Raw genomic sequence first — 22,400 nt, 5'->3', positions numbered from 1 at the left:
CAACTACTTCGCGGACTTTGATCGTCAATGAGTCAAAACCATAACTTGGATTTTGTCAATCATTTCTGAGGAAGTTACTTCCACTGGACGTCCCAAACCATGTTCAATATTTACGGATTTCGCTGCCACGTTCAAACATATTTAGCAAATTGTAAACAGTCGCAAATACAGGAGCAGATGTGCCGTGAACTTCATCTAACTCAGCTTTGATCTCTTTCGGTGTTTAGCCATTTAAATAAAAGGGTTTAATTACCAAACGGAACTCATTTTTCCATTTTCCTAAATAAACAAAATTTTGTTGTTTCAAGGGACTATGAAAATATACCACGTCATAGATATAACTGAAACATTAACAGCAGTGTACGGAGAGGCTTACTGAAAGCAAAACTTTTTCGATACTGCGAGTGCCATCTCTTTGGTTTTCTAAGTAGTTATTGAACGGCCAGTGTATCTAACATGTATTAATATAATATTATGGATCCAATTTTAATCTCAGGAAATAATGTTTTAACGGCTGCAATCGGTGTAATATTTCGTGTGCTTCGCCCGCTGATGAAAGTTCCGAGTGCTTTTTTTTCCACAATTCCGTGGGATGTCGCGGATGCACGTGAGTCATTCGCGCCAATCTCTAGCCTTACGCGCAGTGACATCATCGAAGCTGCTTAAAAATAAGTCATCACAGTCATTTCAAAATATAAATGTTGCGTCTTATCACGACATTGAAAAATAATTTGTTGTTTTGGGTGTTTTGTAATGGCATTAAAGCAACTTTGTATGCTTCAAGTGGAGCCAGGACGAGCCGGAATTCTCAGATTCGAATATCAAGTGTCACATCGGCCACTCTGGCGCTGCGGCACTCGACCCAATCGAACTGGTGTTCGTTCACGCTCAGGAACAATGGGAGCGGTCCGTAATCTTTTAAGTGTACTCTCACGGTTGGCTAGCGTCTGCGATCCAGGGTAAAATTTGAAATGTAATCCAAAATGCAATGAAATCTTCCACGAAATGGAATCATCCATCAGATTTCAGAAAATGGAACATACCGTTGGAATAACTTGTAAATAACGTGTGGTATATTAAATCTGTGGGTGTATGCGGGTGACGGATACAACTTTGGATGAAGAAGCTTTTTCCTGCGTGCTTTGCTGAAACCTTCCCTAATGCCGTGACCACAGCATGAAGAAATACAATGAAATCGGGGGATGGCAATCCTATTCTAAGGGCCAATTATTCCGACGGTTAATGACGCCCCACTATTTCATCCTTCGAGGCTTACGGCGTAAGGTGCAGGCGTTCTGATGTTAATGCTCATTTCCCCGTGACCGATCGGCGAATGTCGTCCGATGGCAATCAAGGCCGTGGATTTCGCGGTTTGCGTGAACGGGGAGTAGCGAGGATTCCGGGAAGGCGAGACCGAAGCCGGGGGGAGGGGGGGATTCGACGGAGTCGTCCGTCTCCTCTCTCCGGCTCTCCCGGAAATGAAAGCATCCCGACCGGTCCGTTTGGCGCGATCGAGGGGCAAGGGGGAGGCGAGGCGGCGTTGGCAGGGCATGCACGCCTCTCCAGTCCTAGGGGGGGGGGGAGTGGGAGGAGGCAAAGGGGGAGAGAGAGAGTGAGGGAGGGGGTGGTCCTTCCGGTCTCGCTCGCGAGGAATTCGATCGCCGATGTCTGCGGATTCCTTCGGCGGGCGGGTCGGGACGGCGGTCGGACGGCCTCGGGTGTTCGCCGCCGTGATGGGTGTTAATGAGCGACTCTGGGGAATGAAAGGGGGCTGTTCCGGTCACTTCAATGAGTTCTACGAGCCGATCCGCTTCCCACTGCTAATTTCAAATGCTCTTGTGGCAGGTTTTATTATATGAAAAATCCTGCGATGTAGACGCGGGCTTTATTTTCTTCGTATTCTTAAAATTTTACGTACTTGGAATTTAGAATATTCTTCATAATTTCATCTTGGGTCGTGCTTACATCGAAGAAATTTCCGGTTCAGAACCTGGATTGACAAAACAAATAAGGTTCTTTTACATTGATTCATTCAGATCTTTCCTTTAAACTTTTATGTAACTGTTGGACAAATTTATTTATATCTGCATTTAAACGCTTACGAATTACCTTTTTATTTAGTTTTTCCATAGCTGATGAAATGGTTCGTTCAAAAATTGGATTTATTCTCAAATTTAATTGGGATGTGGAGTGAAAAAACTCGAGAGCCTTGATAAAAATGTGTGTATCGCCCAAATGCAATTTTATGGTCGGAAAACTCTAATTTCTAGTTGTTGTAAAAGAACGAGTACCCTCCCGTATTCCACTCACGTAATGTCTGTTTACCCTTGGTCCCATAAGTCTTTCTTAACAAACTTATTGGTGCATTTCATTTGTGAGCAATGAAAATTCACCCTCGGCACGTGCAATCAATCCAACGGGATTCGATGCCACGCGGTGGCACGCCGTGCATTTCCACCGCGCGCCTGCACCTCGTGTCTTCATTAGAGTTGAACTTTGGCCCGGTGATTGCCCACGAACTTCTCAGCAATCTCAAGGGCTCCGTCTCCAGATGCATCTGACCTAGTATCACCAGATCCAGGTTTTAATGTCCATTCTTCCGGCATGTATTTTCATTCCATCAGGACATTGGAACATTCATCTGCCTCTCACATGCCGATGCTCAAAAGGATGCCTGACTTATCCCAGAATACTCCGTTGTGCTTCAATGCTGACAATATTTTCAAGAATTCCTAACGCTTTCCGTGTATCCACTATAATTTAAGAAGAATCCAGGAGAGTACTAATCACTTCCCGGGAAGTTTTCTCTCTCTATGAATAAGCGGCAACGTCATACCTTGCAAGCCACGAGGTGTGACGTGAAGTCGGAATTTCGGTGTTTTCGGGTGGACGTGAGATTTTCACGTAGGAAATGCCTATGTGGTTTTCCGATTACGATGTCTCGAATACATGACCGTGCTTTTGTGTCTGAAGGAGAATTTACAGGACGGAAAAGTGTATCTAAATACGTATGTCAGTGCTATTGCCTATTCCACTCTATTAATTCAAATGATGTGTTCTGCCGGCATTGTACGATGTCCTTATAATTCTATCTTAATGTTGAGTATGCCGTGTCGATGGTGAATGAGGCTAAAATGGCTGTGGTCATAGAGAGAGAGAGAGAGACGGGCATGAAATGCTCTCGGGTGAACGTAGTTGATCGTGCCGGCGACATTGATTCGTTTTCTCACTTCACTTCTCAATTCACTTTTTCTCTAAATTATTTCACATCCGCATTGTATCTGTCGCCGAAAAATGTTTAAGGTAGATAGCTTTGCACGTTCAACGGATGGTGGTTGGAAGCCTCGAGTACGCGAGAGCCAATGGCTTCGGGAGGCTTGTTTAATCGTTCAAGTATTTGATACGAAGTTAAATTCCTGTTAATTTAAGTTATTTTTAATTTTAAGCACATAGATTGGGAAATGAGCGAGCATGAATGACAGCCATATTTTCCAGCAATTATGCCGACACGTGATGACATTAGCGGTTGAGTGGGAGTGAGAATTGGAATTAAGGAAGCGCTGAGGCTGGATAATGTGGACTGATGATAATGATTAATGGAGGATTTCATTATCTTATGAACAAAAAACGAACCGAACATAAAATAATGGTAAATAAATAAATGCAGCAAAATTTGCATGCGACCATAAGCTAAGTTTGGCGAGATGCCCTGAATGATAATTCTAACCTGTTTATGGTGATTTGTTTTACGCATTGAACACAGTGTGAACACAATACAGTGTGGCGACCGGAGTTAAAGCAAATCTCACATCGCAATTGGAATGGATTATGTTGATGAAATCTTTTATCTTTCAACTTTCTCCTAATCTCTTCATGACTAATTTTTTCGAGGAATTTAACGTTTCATCAGTATTGACCCTACCCATTGACTACACATTTGATGTGGGGAATGCGTTGGCGTGTTTCTTTAACCCATAGAATCTTGCTGGTGGGAACAATGATGATTCTCCCTGGCGGGGTCACCAACGGCAGATAGGTCGAAGGGTACGAGACAGGAAAGTTGTCCGCGCGGCATCTGTTCCTCAGTGAGATGGCTGCATTGGCGTCTGCCTCCAATGGAGACGCCATTTCAGTTATGGTGTCACTTTAAAAACACAATTTAGGCAGCCAACGAGAGACCACCTCAAGTGCCCGGGAAGTGGAGGAGGCAAGGCAGCCTCGGTGTTCCTCACACGAAATCCTTGACCAATCGAGCGAATGGCATCAGAAAAGAAGGGACAGAAGCGCTCCATCACCTTGAAAATAGGAACTTGGAATGTTAGGACGAAGCCGAGGACAGAGAAGTTGGAAAACTTCGAGGGAAAGATGGAGAGAGAATATATTTCAGTCAGGTCTATGCGAGGTGCGATGAAAAAACGGTAGGGATTATTTTGGCGATAGCAATGCATATGTATAGCGGAGAGGCGGAAAGTCAACGTGGGGTAGCCATTGCTATAAAGTGGACCCTGGAAAGAAAATTAATTCCCGTGGAACAGGTGAGCGACAAAATTTTAATAGGGGAAATGAGAGCAGAACCGTTGAAAATAGCGGAAATGCAGGTGTTCATGACGGAAAGCAGTCATAGGGAGGAAAAAGATGGTGCAAACGATAGGATGCATCCAGTGAGATGAAATGCGTGCGTATCTGCCGGAAAAAGTACCAGATAGTGATGAGGGATTAGAATGCGGTGGTTGGCGAAAGCAGAGACGGGAGTGAGATAGGGGATACACGGTTTAGGCGAATGACCACGGGGAGAAAACCATAGAATTTTGCGGAAGAAATAGCTTCATTATAACAAACGCCTGGCTTTAACACCACATTGACGTAGGTATGCATGAAATTGTCATGATACAAGGATATACGAGGACAGAAATGAAAAGAAATTAAACAATGTAAAAATTATTCGTCTTCAAGGTGAAGAGTTTAATTATAAGATTAGGTACTCGGAAAGGTGTCGGAATAGGGTGATCAAGTCATGTTTTACCGGGCGAAAATGCGGATCTAGATCTCAATTTGATGCTAATGTTGTGTGTTTATAAATTTAAGAGACGAGAAAGGGAAGGAATGTAAGAAACTTGGTGTGCGAGATATAAGTGCGGTGAAATGGAAGGAGTACCAAGAGGCAGATAAAATACTGAGGGATAATTAGGAGACGGGTGCAGTGGAAGAACAATGGGAATATGTCAAACAAGAAATAAAGAAAGCGACGCGCGAAACAACGGAAGAGGTAAATAAAAATGTTTAGGAAGTCATTGTTTAAAAAAGAAACGGCTACGGAGATGGATGAGAGCAGTAAACGGAAGAGCGTGAACATCGAGTTAATGAGGAGAGAGCGCAAATAACAAGACAATACTCTGAGGGGAGAAACTAATGTACCAGTCAATGCAAATATTTAGGCATTGATTTAACTAGGGATCTTGGGTGGGGAGTCCAAGTAGATAATTTGACACGGAAGGATTTAAAGTATTGCATTGGGTGATGAGAAATTTTAAAGGAAGTAGCGTAGCCACAAAAGAAAAAGCATATAAGGTACTGGTTATCCCTATCCTAGAATACTCTTCTAGTATGGGATCCATATGAGGTGGGACATATTTAAAAGATAGAAAAAGTTCAAAGAAAGGCAGCAAGATATGCACTCGGAAGGTACAAAAGAACAAATAGGGTCACGGAAATGTTAGATGTACTGAAATGGGAGAGTTTGAAAAATAGAAGAAAAAGGAGTAGGTTAGGCGCGATGTATAGAAATGTTAAAAAGGATGAAGCGTGGGGAGATTTATGGCAAGGGATAGAAAAGCCTAACTTTAAGGGAAAAAACGACCATAGCCACAAAATAAAATCAAGGACTCAAAAAACAAATAAGAAAAAATACTCTTTTTTAAATAGAACTATAATTGATTGGAACCAGCTGCCTGGAGGTTTGTTTGAGCCCTTTCCATCCAATTTTAGAAGTTTTAAGTATAAATGTAAAGAAGCCACTGGGTAACAAACTTCATTGTAGTTATTAAAATATTGTCTGTATGTGATGTGGACGGCATTTTGTATGTGATGTGAAAGTGTCATTGTATGTAAGAATATTTTGTCTCCTCCCTGTTTTTCTAGTGCGTGTGTGTATGTAATGTTTATTGTAAGAGTGATCATTGACCAAACTTGACCGTTGCCACCAGGAAAATCTCCTACTTGCAACGTAACTTTAAAATAATAAATAATAAAATAATAGGGCGGAGAGATTATGGTAACGAGAGCAGTTAGAAGGACATGGAGAGTATACAGAGAGAGGGCGAGGTGAAGGATGCCAGAAGGTGAGCTGCAAGAAGTTGGATTCCAGAAAGGAAATTCCAATAACTCTATCAGAGATAGGACTGTTGAAATGTTAATCTAAAAATTTGACAAGAATAGGCGAATTTTGTATAAAAATTACACCCAAAATACGTGTCCTACTCTCATAAGACACGTATTTGGGTGCATTGAGGGAATATGACGTTGATCATCATCATGGCTTCGGACCCGGAATACTTGACCACGCTGTGAAGAAATCAGCAGAAGAAATGCAGCCGAAGAAAGCCGTGGTCGTGGATTAAACCCCTGCAGACCTCAGCTCAAGAATTAAAGGAAACCGAGAAGGAAGAGTTTTTATGGGCTCAACCGTGGCTTTAATGAGGAAAAGTATCGGCCTAGACAATTTTTAGAGCATTACGAGTATTTGTACCAAGCGTCAAAGAGGGAAAAGCAGCGACATGTGAGGACAACTGATCACGGGTTTGATTTCACTCCCGGCAAAGGTATTACTGAGGATCATCAACAAAAGAATGGAAAAGGAAAGAGAAAAGGAATCCTTGGGAGAATATCAGTTTTGAAATGAATGGGAACGGGTAGGCGTAATCCCATAGAAAAAAATAAGTCACTGGTAGAAAAGAAGGTATGCTATAAAATTGGATGTATTTGTTTCTTGGAGTTTGACAAAGTGTCGACTGAGTCAACTAAGCACAAGAGCAATGGAAATATTTCAAAAGAAAGAGCGGAGTGGAAATGTAGACGACCCCTACGGAACGTTGCGATCAAGCCTCAGTTTGCACTGGTGTGGGCATTGGATGGAGAGTATGGCAGTTGCATGCGCCGGAGTATGAGCGGGTGGCCATTACCGACTGTTCTGGTCGATATTCAAGGAGTGGGGGTAGTAAGGGAGCCATGTGAAGGTCTCCATTGGAATTGGGTGGGAAACTCTTCCAATCATTTAGATTTGTGGATGCTCAAGCGTTCTTGAGTGAGTCAGCCAAATGGTAAAATTCATTACTGCGTGCATTAAAAATTATTTTGATAGGTTTTGGGTGAGAATTATAAGAAAATGAGGATGGCGAGATGCTCAATTAATTGTAAGGCTAAGATAAACATTAAAATCGGGGGACAATATTTGACGGATAAAACTTCGCGTCTTTGGAAATTGCTTGGATAATGGTGACCTGATTGGTGGGAACATTAAAAGGAAAAAGTGAGTTAGTTTACAAAAGGGGTGGGAATCGATGTCAAGGGTCTTAAGGACAGATTTAAAGGAAATATTGTGGAAAATTTTGTAAAGAGCGTAGTTTTATATGCTTCAGAAACTTGGTCGCTGAGTCAGGAGGATGAGTGTAGGTCGGAGGCCCTTGAGATAAGGGTGCGAAGGAGTACGGAGGAAATAAAAGGGACGAACGGTAAAACAAATGATGAAGTTGTTGATGTGGCAGGGGAAGAGAGTAGGTTGCTAGGTGAAGTTCTAAGTAGGCAGCACAAGTGGATGCTGGAGATAATGAGAGGCCAAGGGCTACTGTAGACGTTGGCCTAGAATGTAGGAAAAGGCAAGGGGGAGGGAGGAAAGGAATAGTCGTTCTGTGTGGAAGTAATAGGGGTAGGAATAACTCAGGATAAAAGGAAGAATTATTGTAGTACGTAGTGTAGAGTCAGGGGATATTTTTGCCACGTTAGCTAATAATTACGACTAGAGTAAAATGCAGTCCGAGGGTCTATCGAGCACCCACTAAGCCCGTACCTATTGCTGAAAAACATTTGCGTGGCCTGAGGCTGCTGGCGTAAGACAAAAATTCGATTGACGTGCGATGTACGATTTATGTTATAAAATGCAAAAGTATGACGAGGAGAAGATGTGGACGCAATAAAGCAAGAAACGACGAGAAAACGAAAAAGCCTAAATGCCGAGGACTTCCAAGGGTGCTCTAAACGGTGGAATAGAAGGTGGAGTAAGTGCATAGCTACGAATGGAGAGTGCTCCGAGTAGTAGTTTTGAGGGGAGGCGACCGACAGCTAAGGTCATTTTCACCTTAGGGGATGGACAGGAAAGGATGAAGGGTGGAGAGAAACCCGGCGTCGGCATTAGCCTACTCTTTACGAAAAGCGCCAAGGGGTCCGCAGTGTAACGTCCCTTCCGACGAACGGTGTACTCACTCAACGGAGGCGTGCAAAGTACCTAAAGTAGGGAGACGAGACGAGATACCTCTGAAAAATATTCAACACCGCTGGGATTTGAACTCGAACCCTCTGGGTGGGAAGCCAGTACGAAAGCCGCCTCACCATCTCGATCCTCCGAGAGTACTTCGAAGGGGACAACATTGGTGCAGACTAATTTTTGCCAAATCAAGTTTTTATGGCCTCAGTTCGCGTATTTATTGGACTGGGTAGTATATTCAGCAAGTCCTCTGGTATTCGGTAAAAGTTTCGCGAGTGTGGCAACTTTAAGTAACTTTATTGTTGGTCAATGCCAAGTCGGATGATCCCTTCTGGTGGTATTCATAATGAACCAAGGATTGCCCGAGGCGGGTTTCGAACAGCCGAAGACGCGGTGGTTGGTGCGTGGACCGGCATTGAAGGCGGGTTAGGCTTGACTGGGGGGTTGTGCCGACCAGTTCAGTTTATCACGCATCCTTAGCCATGCTCGTCCGTCGACTCAAGCGACACAGCGACACGTGCCCCAGAGGGAGGCTTTGTATTTGACCCCTTTGGGGGGGGGGGCGTGATCAATGGACCACCACCGCCTCGAGGCCATAAAATGCATCCTCGCGGCCGGCTGGTTGGAGCTCACATTGGCCTCATTTGTCGGCGGCTTCACAGGACGAAGCCGCCGACTTCGCGCGCCGCGCCCACCGGCTGCGCGGGGGGTGAGGAGAGTGGGGGGGGAGGGATGGCGAGAGGGGAGTGGTCGTGGGAATCGAAGTTTATGCGGCGAGAGGAAAGGAGCATTGTCATAAAACGGAGAAGCCGCCATGTACTATGCGGGCCCACAAACAACTCCTAGGTTCTCCATAGTCGGTGCTGGAATTCATTGCCGTGGAAAGTCAGTTGTGACGTGACATCTCTGCTAACTTTCTTCCAGGCATATTTAACCATGAGAATGCTAATAACGTACTCGTATAATTATGAATTCCCCCTCGTACTTGTGGGATTTCATTTATGCACGGAATCGAAGTGCGGATTGAAATCGTGTCTCGTGATTAATCGGTGTTTCCATACGGCAATACGTAATAATACGTGTGTATCACAATAAATGGAATATTTAGGCAAAGAGGGGAACTTCGGCACCGTTATCACTCGCCACCAAGACCACATTTTTTCAACTTAATGAGCTAATTCAACTAATTATGCGTACATTGATTAAGTTACCTGATTTTTTCTTCAAACTCCGTTACAGGTTTGAATTTGTTTTATGGCGTCACCTGACTGCGTTACCTGCCCACTGGCGTTTCCACAACCATGAGAACATACGGGCACTCCGTCGACATTTTTTCAAATGCATCGAGAAGTGTTTATTCAGTAAGGGCACGGAAACAAATGCAAGTGAATTAGCAGAGCTATTGTTTAGTTTAATAAGGAAATTGGTGTTCAAATATTTCCAATTTCGAACAGAGCATAATCCTGCCAAAAAATACTGCCCCTGGGTTTTTTTTATGAGGATCTTGGCTTTGTAGATTTGCGTGTATATATTACTCATTGTTTATACGACTATTTTTTTAAATTTAACGTTGAAATATTAGTGATCAGCTGCCATTTTGCATGGCTATCCTGGAAAAAAATGTTGCTAATATTAAAGGAAAATACAAGGGTGGTCTCGAAATTCCGTGCAAAAATGAAACTTATGAGTATAGAGTTTCTCGGAACAAAAGGCTTTAATTCTTCTACATACTCCCTGCTCTGGCTCATGAGTTTATCCAACGCTGCTCCAGTTTGTTATATTCTTCCTAGTAATGCGATTGTTCGTCATCGGAATAAACTCTCCCCGTCAGCCATTTGGCATCCCGATCCCTACTTGAGGTGCTTTGCGGAGAGCACTTTAAGTGAGCTCGCCGTCCGTCGGATGAGACGTTAAACTGTGGAGCCCTGGGGCGTCTTTCTGTTTAGAGCAGGCTGACGCCCACCTCGGGTTTCTCTCCACCCTTCCTCCATTCCCTGAGTATCCTACCCCTGCCGAATTAACCACCTACGAGGCGCCAATGATCTCTTCAGTCGGTCGCATCCCCCAATAACTACTCCATTGCTCGTCAACTATTTCTTCGCAATGGAGAACAGGCAGTGTGGTTTAAGGGAACTTAAAATCTGGAGCATAGGGAGGATGGGAAAAGAGTTGAAATCAGAACTCTATCGATATTGTGGCCATGACTGCATGAGTCCGCTGTCGTGATGGGAAAGGACATTCTTCCAATCGTGAACTTGGTTCTTGAAGATTGTATTCAAAAGAACTGAGGTCTGATAACAATGCATGCACTAAAGTCTGTACTGCCATAAATTAACCCTTTTTTAATCTTGAAATTTAGAATTTCCTTACGCATCCCAAAAATCAGGAGCCATTGCCTTCCCAGTTGAAGGAATGGCCTACTCCCTCTTGGATGCGGACTGCCCGCCAGCAATCTATTGCTTGAGCGCTGGGAGTCTTAGGCTACCTATTGTACCTTAGTCTCAGGAATATCAAAATATTCATTTTATTTCACAGTGATGAAACGATGCCTAAAGTCCTATTCAATTCATTTCACGGAAAAAACTGAAAAACTGAAGTTGAAAAATGTCACTTTTTCGTTTTTGGTCGACTGTGAGAAATCGCGGCGCCTATCTTGAAGATTGCTTTCTCATGTCCACAAATTGTTGAGAAATATTACGCACCCGTTCATTCGAGATGAGTAGAGAAGAAATGACTTCGCAAATCTTCTCTCTTCCATCATCCATCTCCATAGCATGGATTTTATGAATGATTTCCGTAGTAGTGACATCTGCAGGGCGTCCTGAATGTTCAGCGTCACTTCTGCTTATGTTGTCTCTCTCAAAAATTTTAGAAATTACCCATAAATCATTCTAGTCAAAAACAAATATTCAGCGCATGAATTATCAAGGTACTCATTAGTCTCCAGGAGCGATTTGTCTTTCATTAAATAATGGTTCATAAATAAATGAACGTTCGATAGACAAAGGTTGTGCCTTCTCTCTTATTGTGCATGGACTTTTCAAACTACACTCGTGTAAGTGATCTGCCTGAAAGCAGCAGCCTTGCATTGGCCTCTTCCTGTTCGTTAGAGCTTATGCTAACAGCACAAGTACTGAACCGTAAACACTTTTAAATAAGAGTGGAAGGTGGAGCAGAAGCCATTGAAGGAAGGGTCGAATTCAGAGAGAGATAGGGTTTTTGTAATGAATAAGATTGGTAAATTTATTAGATTTTTGTTACTATCTATAAATATAATATATATATAATTGTATATATATATATATATGTATATGCATATTTTATATATATATAGATATATATATATATATATATATATATATATATATATATATATATATATATATATATATATATATATATATATATATATATATAAACACTTTTTTTGAAAGTCTCACGGACGTGAATAATAATGTATAACACTTAGCACTAGTGGACACAGACAAAAACACAGAAAGACACAAAAAAGAGACTCGCTATTTTTCGAATTTTCGGTGGTCGTTGCCACCTTTATCAAGGAAGAGAGGGACACCGAAAATTCGAAAAATAGTGAGTCTCTTTTTTGTGTGTTTCTGTGTTTTTGTCTGTGTCCACTAGTGCTAAGTGTTATACATTATATATATATATATATATATATATTAGCTGCGGAAAAAACTAGAAGATTACTATGACCCAAGATTAAAAATGTACTCTTTACCTATAATACATCATTTATTGGAGAGAATTCTTCATTTCGGAATCGTTCGGAGGAACAATGAATTATATATGTCGTGGTACTTAAGTTACTTTATTTTATTTACCGTTGCAATCTATCATAGTTATATAACTCTGATATCTTTATTCCCACCTAAAACAAATATCTCATTAACTTTCCAGTGAGTAGCGAAATTCAAATCCCCGAATGAAACATTAGAAAGAGTTCCTTAAATTATCTCCATCCTGACTCATGCATTTATGTGAATATTTGGTCTCTCTTCCCTCAATTTATCATTTATTATGTTAATCTTTGCTCATAGTCATAATTGAGTTGCAAATCATTCACCAGTATCTTCCTCTAATTATCGGAAACCGTGTGATAATATTAATCTAAGTGAAGAAATAATTAACACGCAACCTTAGAAATTTAAAATGCTAAAGCTTTTAAAGCGAGACACTTCAAATCGTGTTTCTTTTGACTTCTTTCTTTAATTATACGTTTTTTTAATGCAAACATATAGTATTCCTGCTGTAAGACTATTTTACTGAATGCTGAATTGTGGGAATTAATTTTAGATATTAATTCTTCGGGTAAGCTATTTTAGCTAGCTCTTTTAATGTCATTTCAATCATGCGGAGTTTTCAATCTAGATTTGTAATTGTGCTATTTAGGTTCTAGGCTAATTTTTCCTGAATTGATTCATTCAATCGGTTTTGATTACCATAGGGAAATATTGCTGCTGCACTTTGGAACACAGAGATAAATTTACTTCGGGAAAAAATAGCTTATCATACAGAAATAAAATTACGTAAATAACAATTTTCATGATTAGCATTTATGATACAGAGATATTTTGAAAGTAGTTTGTAATTGTGAAATTATTTTTTTTCATGAAGTTTTCTCGGGTCTTCCACCGGGTCAGGGGTTCCATATCAATATGGACCCCTGACCCGGTGGAAGACCCGAGAAAACGTCATGCAGAAAATACGCCGGGAAAGCACCAGATCTTCCTATGAAATTATTATTCACCTATATAAGGGGTATGGATATGTGTTGGTTAGCTTCATAAATGATGTTTAAATATTTCCTCTTGGAGATAGACAAAGGCTAAAAAATAACACAAAGGCACATTGAGTTCAATAGACGAGTTAAGTACACCAAGTGATCAATTCCTTCTTCAATTGCAGGCGAGATGATGGTGAGGAGTCGCCGGAGCCTAGGTCCCAACGCAACCCGTCCCATGACTGCCATCAGCGTTCCCATTGAAATCCCGAAGACAAAATGGCGCCACAGGGACGCCACGCTGCGCCGAGCCACAATACGGATGCTCATCACCATCAAGCCGGCCCGCAGAATCCCACCAGAGGGGCTCTGGGTTCGCTTGTTCAAGCCACCTGCCCATCCCGGACGAATCGCCAAGCTCATCTCGGAGCGCATGGTGACCCTCGCAGGGCGGAGAACGTCCGTCAACCGCTGGGTGGAACTGGACGTGACCAGCGCAATACGGGCTTGGTTGCGGGACCCCGACTCGAACAGAGGCCTCCTCGCAGAGTGTCAGGGCTGCCGCTTCCAAGGCGAGGCCCCCGAGGACGGCCCGGATGCGTCCAAGCCTCTGCTGGACGTCGTGGTGAACGTGCGAGGGCAGAACCACGCCCGCTCCAAGCGCTCCTATGACCTGATGACCCCTAGGAAGCACGGGCGCACGGACTGTCGCCGCGGCGGGGAGAAGTGCTGCCGCCACCAGATGGAGGTGGTGTTTCACGAGCTCAAGGGTTTCGAGTTCATCTTGCAACCTAAAAAGTTTGACGCGGGCTTCTGCAAAGGCAGGTGCCCACCCAGGTTCAACCCGGCCCACCACCACGCCCTCATCCAGTCACTCATTTGGAAGCAGAATCGGAAACTCGCCCCCAAGCCTTGCTGCGCACCCAACAAGCTGAAGTCGCTCGAGATTCTCCACTTGGACGAGGACGATCCAACTCGCCTCAAGGTCTCACACTGGGAGGACATGGAGGTGCTGGAGTGCGCTTGTTCCTAATCACCTGGCTTCATGCTCGGAACATTAAAGGCGCTCCTACCAGCTGCTGCCACCTACCACGGCGTGGCTCCACGAGGAAGCGAATTTGTTTGTAGCTGTGCGCGTCCTCTTCCCACTCGTGTTGTCACCATCCCCTGGGGATGATGTCTAAAATAGTATTCTTCATTGGACCTCGTGGTAACCGCGATGAACCAATACAATTGTCTGTGTTAAATAATTTGATTTTTTTGCTTTGATAAAGAAGGTCAAGCAAATTTCCTACAGCGAAGACACGCACAAGCTTTTAATTTCTGTAAACATGTGGCTTGTTCTTTGCAAAATCACGGCTGTCAGTTTGCCATCATGAAAGCTTTTCGCAGATTTTATATTACTGCAGTAAGAAAAGTGATCTCATGCCAAAGATATAGCACTGATGTATTTGTATATTTTTATTCAACTAGTTATTTTGTAATAATTGTATTATGTGTTTTTACGGGTTTCAGCAGTGAGAGTTTTGCGTCGTGAAACGCTCTTGCTGAATAGTTTTAACGTGTTTTCTTATAATTTCCACCATCCCTCTACCGCGAGGAGCAATAGACCACAGTTAAAAGGAAATTTTGTACGTGGTTTGATTAAGGATTTTTTTTACAAAATAATGACATACTGCTAGATTTTGCCAATTTGAATGCTCAAAGTTAAACTTGCTTTTTCTGTGATAATTAAACATGCTTTACTTAAATGATAGTAATAACTTAAATGCCCCGTACTTGTGCCATAGTATTTTGGTGTATTTGCGTACGGGTTGAGCACTTCTGAGCAGGCTTTGACGAAACTTCACCTGGTAGAGGGACGGGATTCAAATAATGATGTATTTTTAATGTTATCAACACCGCTTTTTATATCATTCAGGTGCCATGATTTGTTCCCTGTGGATACAACCCACAGTGATTTTTTACGCTTATGTTAGTGAAGTTGAATACTTCGCATAATTTCTTTTCTCCCCATGATTTCATGTTCGTTTAATAGTTTTTGTTCTCTGAATTTCCAGTAGATGTCATGCCAATTATGGATCCTGCAACTAGTCGATCCCTGATCTATCGTGTAACTAAATATCAAGCTCTTTTAAATTTGTGTAGTACTTCCATTTCAAATTTGATGAAAACTCAGGAATAATGATTGCCTAAATGGCAAAACTGTGTGTAGAGTGGACCCTGGAATTTAATATGTAACCTTTAAAAATGTAACGTTCTCATTTTGAACGTATGTGATAAGAGGTAATTAAAATGTTACCACATTTGGAATATGCACTGACTTTATTTTTTAATTACTTTATATGACACTTATAATTGCGTAATTTGTTTTGTAACAAAGATTTATTAAAAGTTTCTTGCTCACATATAGAGTGAATTAAATAAAAATGAAAATTTAAACCTCTGTCTATTAAACGACTTCCCACTCAAGATTTTTATGGTTCGAATGGTACTGATGGCTGCATCAGAGATGAAGACCTTACATCCTTCGAATCTTTTAGGATGTCCGGAATATTTCTATAATGCATACAACTCTTAAACGTTGTTCTAAGGATTTGTCCATTTCCTCTGGAATTAAATAAATGAATTGAACTGCGAATACAGTTTGAAAAAAGTGATAAAATATAGGGACTATTGGTTTTTGCCGTTCCCACGGCTATCGAGAAAGATGCTTGCAACGGAAGTCTTTTCGAGGAGCTCGCCGCGTCGTGCAACGCCACCGCCAGCTGTGTGGAGGAATTTGACCCCAACTTAATGGCGGACCATTGCGAGGATCAGTATTTCGTCACCGCCGAGGTGTAATCCTCCCACCAGTTTGTAGGAGAGCTCTTATTTATGTCCCAGCTGATTGATATTGAGGCCAATGTTTTGGGAAATATCCGTTGAGAGATCTCTATGCATTCAGGATTCGTGGAATTTTGAATTGAACAGTCCTGATTGCTGTTTTCGGCGATATCAAATACATGATTTAATGCGCACTTCAAATTTTTTAATGATTACCTAGTAACTCTGCTATTTTATTAGCGATGTGAAACTTATTAGATATTGCGACCCCGAAATATAAATAACCACCTTAAATGAGTTAAAATATCCTAATTGCAATATATGTGGGCCATGCAATCATCACTGATACTTCAATGGTCCTATTGGTTAGTGCTCAGAAGCAAGGGATTTAAAGGTTGATTATTCGTTTGACCAAGATGGAGAATCATTTCTTTATTATGATGCAATTTTTTCATCAAACTCTTAAGGTTAAAAATTCTGGTTGCTACATTCTCGTAAGCACACACCTTGACCTGAGTTTTCATATTTAGATCAGTCAATAATATAGTTGATTTTTTGGAAGATATGTGTAATGGCATTAACCCCTTTTGATCATTATAATAATGGGGTGTAGCCACTCTACCTGAGCCCCTCTACGTAATCATGAACCGCTAGGATGATTCGAAGCCTGATGCATAGAGATGTAGTGGTGGGTAGGAATAAGATTACCTATACATATTTGGAATAGAATAGAATGCATGCTGATTGGCAGTTCTTTGAAAACAATGGAGTGGTCTGCACAATCAATTGAAGACTCAACGAAGTAAATGGCGAGAGGGTCTCTGTATGAACGGATCTCTCATTCTACACCAGCGCATGGAGACAATACTTAGGGCTAAAATATTGTCACCTTGTCATAGAAATCATTGAAAAATAATAAAAAAGCTCACCATAGCCTCATTAGGTTGTCACAAATCACCTGTATGTTTATTACGGTGTATCATTTCTCTATCCTCAAAATAAGTTTGGTGACTTCATGTGAAAACATATGAATACCAGTTTACGAGAGATAACAGTGGAGAGGTTGCTCGGGCATTCTTTGAGATGTTGCAAAGGAAACACTTGGTTTTTCCACATAAAATATTTATTCACGACCTAGGTTTCGACGCTCAGCGTCATCTTCAGGTGAAATACAGGCCAAAATCTTTCTTTATATAACAGAAGGAATGGGGAGGTGGGGGGGGGTGTGTATGGATGTAAGAAAGGAAGAGGAGATGGTGGGGGAGGGAAAGGAGCGGGATTGGGGTATTACTGAGAAGGAGGAGTCAAGGTTAGTCTCCGGGGGGGGGGGAGGGGGGGGGAGGTTAAGGAAGCATGGTAGGGAAAGGGTTGCCTGGCGGGGGTCCGCCTTGGGGTTAGTGGAGATAGGACAAAGAGTTTGGGAGTTTAAGGTTGAGGAGGGGTGACCGGGAGTTACATAGCACGTCGTTCACTATATTACAGGAAGAATTTGCTCTTTCCAATATCTCCATATTTTCCAAAATGTCCAACCGGGGGCCTTTTCTTTCGAAATGGAGAAACTCCACGCTGAAATCACTCTTATGGCTCTGGTCAATCAAATGCTTGGCAAATTGAGATTTTCCATTACCGTTCTTCAGGCAGGCCTGGTGCTCCTTCACACGTTCTCGGAACTTCCTTCCCGTCTGGCCTACGTAGACGGCGGAGCATTCACAGGTTAGCTTGTACACTCCGCTCCTTTCCGATTTTGGGATTTCGTCTTTGTTATTTGCGAGGATGTTTCGCAAGTTGCGTCTATTGTAAAAGGCTGGCTTTATCCGTTTTTTTGGTAACACTTTAGCGACCGAGAGAGACAACTGTCCTAGGAAGGGAAGCCTGCGCCACTTGGCTTCTGAAAAAACATTATGATTGAAACCATATATTAACAGCGTGCTTAGTTTTTTTCTTTTACACTGGTATAAACGGTCAATTAATTGGGGCGTGTAACCATTGCTGTGCGCTATCTGTTTAATAATAGACAGTTCTTTCGCAATATTGCGCGAAGACATGGGCACGTTAATTACTCTATTAATCATTGCATGAAAAGAAGACAGTTTTTGAGAAAAGTGGTGCCTGGATGTGGCATGGATTACTTGATCTGTGTAAGATTTTTTTCTGTAGATTGCAAATTCCAATTTCTGATTGACTCTAGTTACTACTAAGTCTAGAAAATTAAGAGAGCCATTGCTCTCCTTTTCTAAAGTGAATTTAATGGATTTGTTGATTGAGTTAATGAACATTAAAAAATTGTCAAGTTGTCTCTCCGATCCTGACCATATACAAAAAACGTCGTCGACATAACGGAACCAGCGATAGACGTTATTCACTAAGGAGTTGTGGTGAGCAAAAATGTCTCTTTCCACCTGACACATAAAGATATCGGCTAATAATGGAGATAGGGGTGACCCCATCGCCAGCCCTTTTGGTTGTTCATATATTCTCCCATTGAATTTAAAATAATTTTGCGCAACGCATGTTTTTAGACCTGAGCACACTTCACTTATAATGGGGAACGGAACCGCCTTCTGTATGAGGAGGTCTTCGGCGAGCTGAACGGCTTCTTTCACAGGAACACTGGGAAACAGATTCACCACGTCAAAGGAAACCAGGATGCATTTAGGAGGGAGGACCACTGAGGATAAACGGTTGGCTAAATCTGAGGAGTTGACTACCCCATGTTTGGGGGAGAATTTGGAGTGCTGCCTAAAGATGTCATTGAGTTTCCTAGCTAGGAGATGGTTCGGGGCTGTAACGTTTGAAACTACTGGCCTTATGGGCACATCAGGTTTATGCACTTTAGGTAGTCCGAAGAACCGGGGAACAGAGGGATTCATTTGCACTAATTTATATACATCACTCGGTTTAAACAAAAGCTGGCAGGATTTGATGGTGTCCCTACAATACCTTTGGAATTGGGTAGTGTGATCCTTAGGTAATTCTATGATATTATTTTCCTTGATGAACTCTTCGCACTTCCTGTTGTAGCTATTCTGCTCCATCACCACTACTGCGTTGCCCTTATCCGCTTTTTGGACAATCAGATTATTCGTAGCTAAACTACGTCTGATTGATTTTAGTGCCGATAAATCGGAAGGGAAATTTTTTCCTTTCCTAGACCGGGATTTTTGCAAACATTTTTCTATTTCACGCGCCACCAGTTGTTTCTCACCCAGGTTTTCTTTACTGAGAGCTACTTCACAGTCCACTGCAAGGCTCTTCACCTCGTTGACCGTAATAGGGAGGTTGGGGACGTATTTCAACCCTTTCTCCAACATGGCTGTTTCGTCTGGTTTAAATTGGTGCTCTGATAAGTTCACTAATCTCTCCCCGAATTGGTGATTACCAAGAATTGGTAAGGTACTATATTTACTGTTAAAGGCCGACTTCTTATTTTGCACCAAGGATTTGAGTTTCTGAGAGATATTACCTCTTTTTTTATGGGCGATTTCACTGGCTTTTTGCCTGACCATGTCGTCAAAGCAGAGCCATTCGGTCCATTCCAGCTCATGGGTTAATTCAAGGTATAGCAGGAGTAGATAATGTGATATGGCGTCCCTTTTTACATACCACTCGTGGAGTTCCCTTTTAAGCCAGGCCCGTCTTCCAACTCCCACCGCGTAGCTTCCAGCGGAAGACCAACTCTCCTTCCCTTTCAGGCTGATGTACTTCGGGAGGACACCGAGGACGATACACTGGCTATTGAAGAATATATTCAACGATGCTATTCTGTATTTGATCGATAATTTCCTGTAGAGAAATGCCTTTTTCGCGTTACAAGCGCACTTGATAAAGGAGATAGCTTCAGGCGTCACTTTGTGGAAACGATACATATTGCAAAGGAAACACTTGGTTTTTCCACATAAAATATTTATTCACGACCTAGGTTTCGACGCTCAGCGTCATCTTCAGGTGAAATACAGGCCAAAATCTTTCTTTATATAACAGAAGGAATGGGGAGGTGGGGGGGGGGGTGTGTATGGATGTAAGAAAGGGCTGGCGATGGGGTCACCCCTATCTCCATTATTAGCCGATATCTTTATGTGTCAGGTGGAAAGAGACATTTTTGCTCACCACAACTCCTTAGTGAATAACGTCTATCGCTGGTTCCGTTATGTCGACGACGTTTTTTGTATATGGTCAGGATCGGAGAGACAACTTGACAATTTTTTAATGTTCATTAACTCAATCAACAAATCCATTAAATTCACTTTAGAAAAGGAGAGCAATGGCTCTCTTAATTTTCTAGACTTAGTAGTAACTAGAGTCAATCAGAAATTGGAATTTGCAATCTACAGAAAAAAATCTTACACAGATCAAGTAATCCATGCCACATCCAGGCACCACTTTTCTCAAAAACTGTCTTCTTTTCATGCAATGATTAATAGAGTAATTAACGTGCCCATGTCTTCGCGCAATATTGCGAAAGAACTGTCTATTATTAAACAGATAGCGCACAGCAATGGTTACACGCCCCAATTAATTGACCGTTTATACCAGTGTAAAAGAAAAAAACTAAGCACGCTGTTAATATATGGTTTCAATCATAATGTTTTTTCAGAAGCCAAGTGGCGCAGGCTTCCCTTCCTAGGACAGTTGTCTCTCTCGGTCGCTAAAGTGTTACCAAAAAAACGGATAAAGCCAGCCTTTTACAATAGACGCAACTTGCGAAACATCCTCGCAAATAACAAAGACGAAATCCCAAAATCGGAAAGGAGCGGAGTGTACAAGCTAACCTGTGAATGCTCCGCCGTCTACGTAGGCCAGACGGGAAGGAAGTTCCGAGAACGTGTGAAGGAGCACCAGGCCTGCCTGAAGAACGGTAATGGAAAATCTCAATTTGCCAAGCATTTGATTGACCAGAGCCATAAGAGTGATTTCAGCGTGGAGTTTCTCCATTTCGAAAGAAAAGGCCCCCGGTTGGACATTTTGGAAAATATGGAGATATTGGAAAGAGCAAATTCTTCCTGTAATATAGTGAACGACGTGCTATGTAACTCCCGGTCACCCCTCCTCAACCTTAAACTCCCAAACTCTTTGTCCTATCTCCACTAACCCCAAGGCGGACCCCCGCCAGGCAACCCTTTCCCTACCATGCTTCCTTAACCTCCCCCCCCCTCCCCCCCCCCCGGAGACTAACCTTGACTCCTCCTTCTCAGTAATACCCCAATCCCGCTCCTTTCCCTCCCCCACCATCTCCTCTTCCTTTCTTACATCCATACACACCCCCCCCCCACCTCCCCATTCCTTCTGTTATATAAAGAAAGATTTTGGCCTGTATTTCACCTGAAGATGACGCTGAGCGTCGAAACCTAGGTCGTGAATAAATATTTTATGTGGAAAAACCAAGTGTTTCCTTTGCAATATGTATCGTTTCCACAAAGTGACGCCTGAAGCTATCTCCTTTATTCTTTGAGATGGCTCCTCTGTGAATTTCTTAACCACACATCATTATGCCTAGATTTCAAATATTGTGCCTATTTGAAAAGTGCCATCTTATTTCTTTAATGGCCGGCAGTTCAATGGGAATCTGCGGAAAGTAAGGTAATCTCTGTCGAACGCATACGTATCTCACTTCGGTTGTGCTAGTATATTGAAATATTATCACTCTGATTCACTTGTTAGGAAATTTTCAGTATCACTAAAAGGCATGGTGAGGTACGAAGGCCGCATTAAGATAAACAAATATTTGACCATAGAACAGACTCCACAAAGTAAATGTTCAGACCATATTTGAGTTCACCAACGATGGTTTCGACAAATTGTGTCATCATCATCGATTTGATAATGGCAAAAGGTTTCGAAACAATGGCCTTTGAGGATTAAATACAGTGTGACAATTTAACTAATGGTATTTTTGATTTAAAATCACGAATTTACATCATTTGGTATTTGATTTGTAATGTTTTTAAAAACCGTACTCTAACAATCATCTACAAGGACTCGGCACTAGTTTTTACTTACCATTCGAATGTTAAATTAACATTAAGTATGAAATACGATTACATCTGAGCACAAAAATTCTCGGGTCGTCCAATAAGTCCGTAGGAAAAAATAAACTATTTCGGTTGGATTAATTTTTGTTTCAACATTATCTCCTTTCAGTTCGATACACTTTCCCAGCGTTTCTCCAAAAAGTTGGCTTTTGGAAGGTCCTCAAAATAGGCATCTGTGTTGGCGATGCACTCGACGTGAAGAGATTCCACCGTGCCATTTTTTCAATTTGAGTAAAGTGACTGGTGTCCAAATCTGGTAAATACGTAGATGTTGTAATTCTTTCAAATTCAATTCCGTAATTGTCGTCATGGAAACTGCGCACGTGTA

General features: G+C 42.0%; 1 protein-coding gene across 2 annotated transcripts in view; it reads left to right on the top strand.

Annotated features, from left to right (window-relative positions):
* mav (TGF-beta domain-containing family member maverick) overlaps window positions 1-15,503 on the top strand; it is a 34,534-nt gene extending 19,031 nt beyond the window's left edge. For both annotated transcript variants that reach the window (XM_071584139.1, XM_071584138.1), the window contains exon 2: window positions 13,403-15,503. In XM_071584139.1, the coding sequence (XP_071440240.1) occupies window positions 13,408-14,250 (843 nt within the window). In that variant the 5' untranslated portion in view covers window positions 13,403-13,407 and the 3' untranslated portion in view covers window positions 14,251-15,503. The remainder of the gene's footprint in view (window positions 1-13,402) is intronic.
* The last annotated feature ends 6,897 nt before the right edge of the window (window positions 15,504-22,400 follow it).

This window comes from Hetaerina americana, unplaced genomic scaffold (genome assembly GCF_022747635.1).
Source record: "Hetaerina americana unplaced genomic scaffold, ioHetAmer1.1.p SCAF_16, whole genome shotgun sequence".
Lineage (NCBI taxonomy): Eukaryota > Metazoa > Arthropoda > Insecta > Odonata > Calopterygidae > Hetaerina > Hetaerina americana.
The sequence above is the reverse complement of the archived record's forward strand: the minus strand, read 5'-3'. Positions and strand labels throughout refer to the sequence as shown.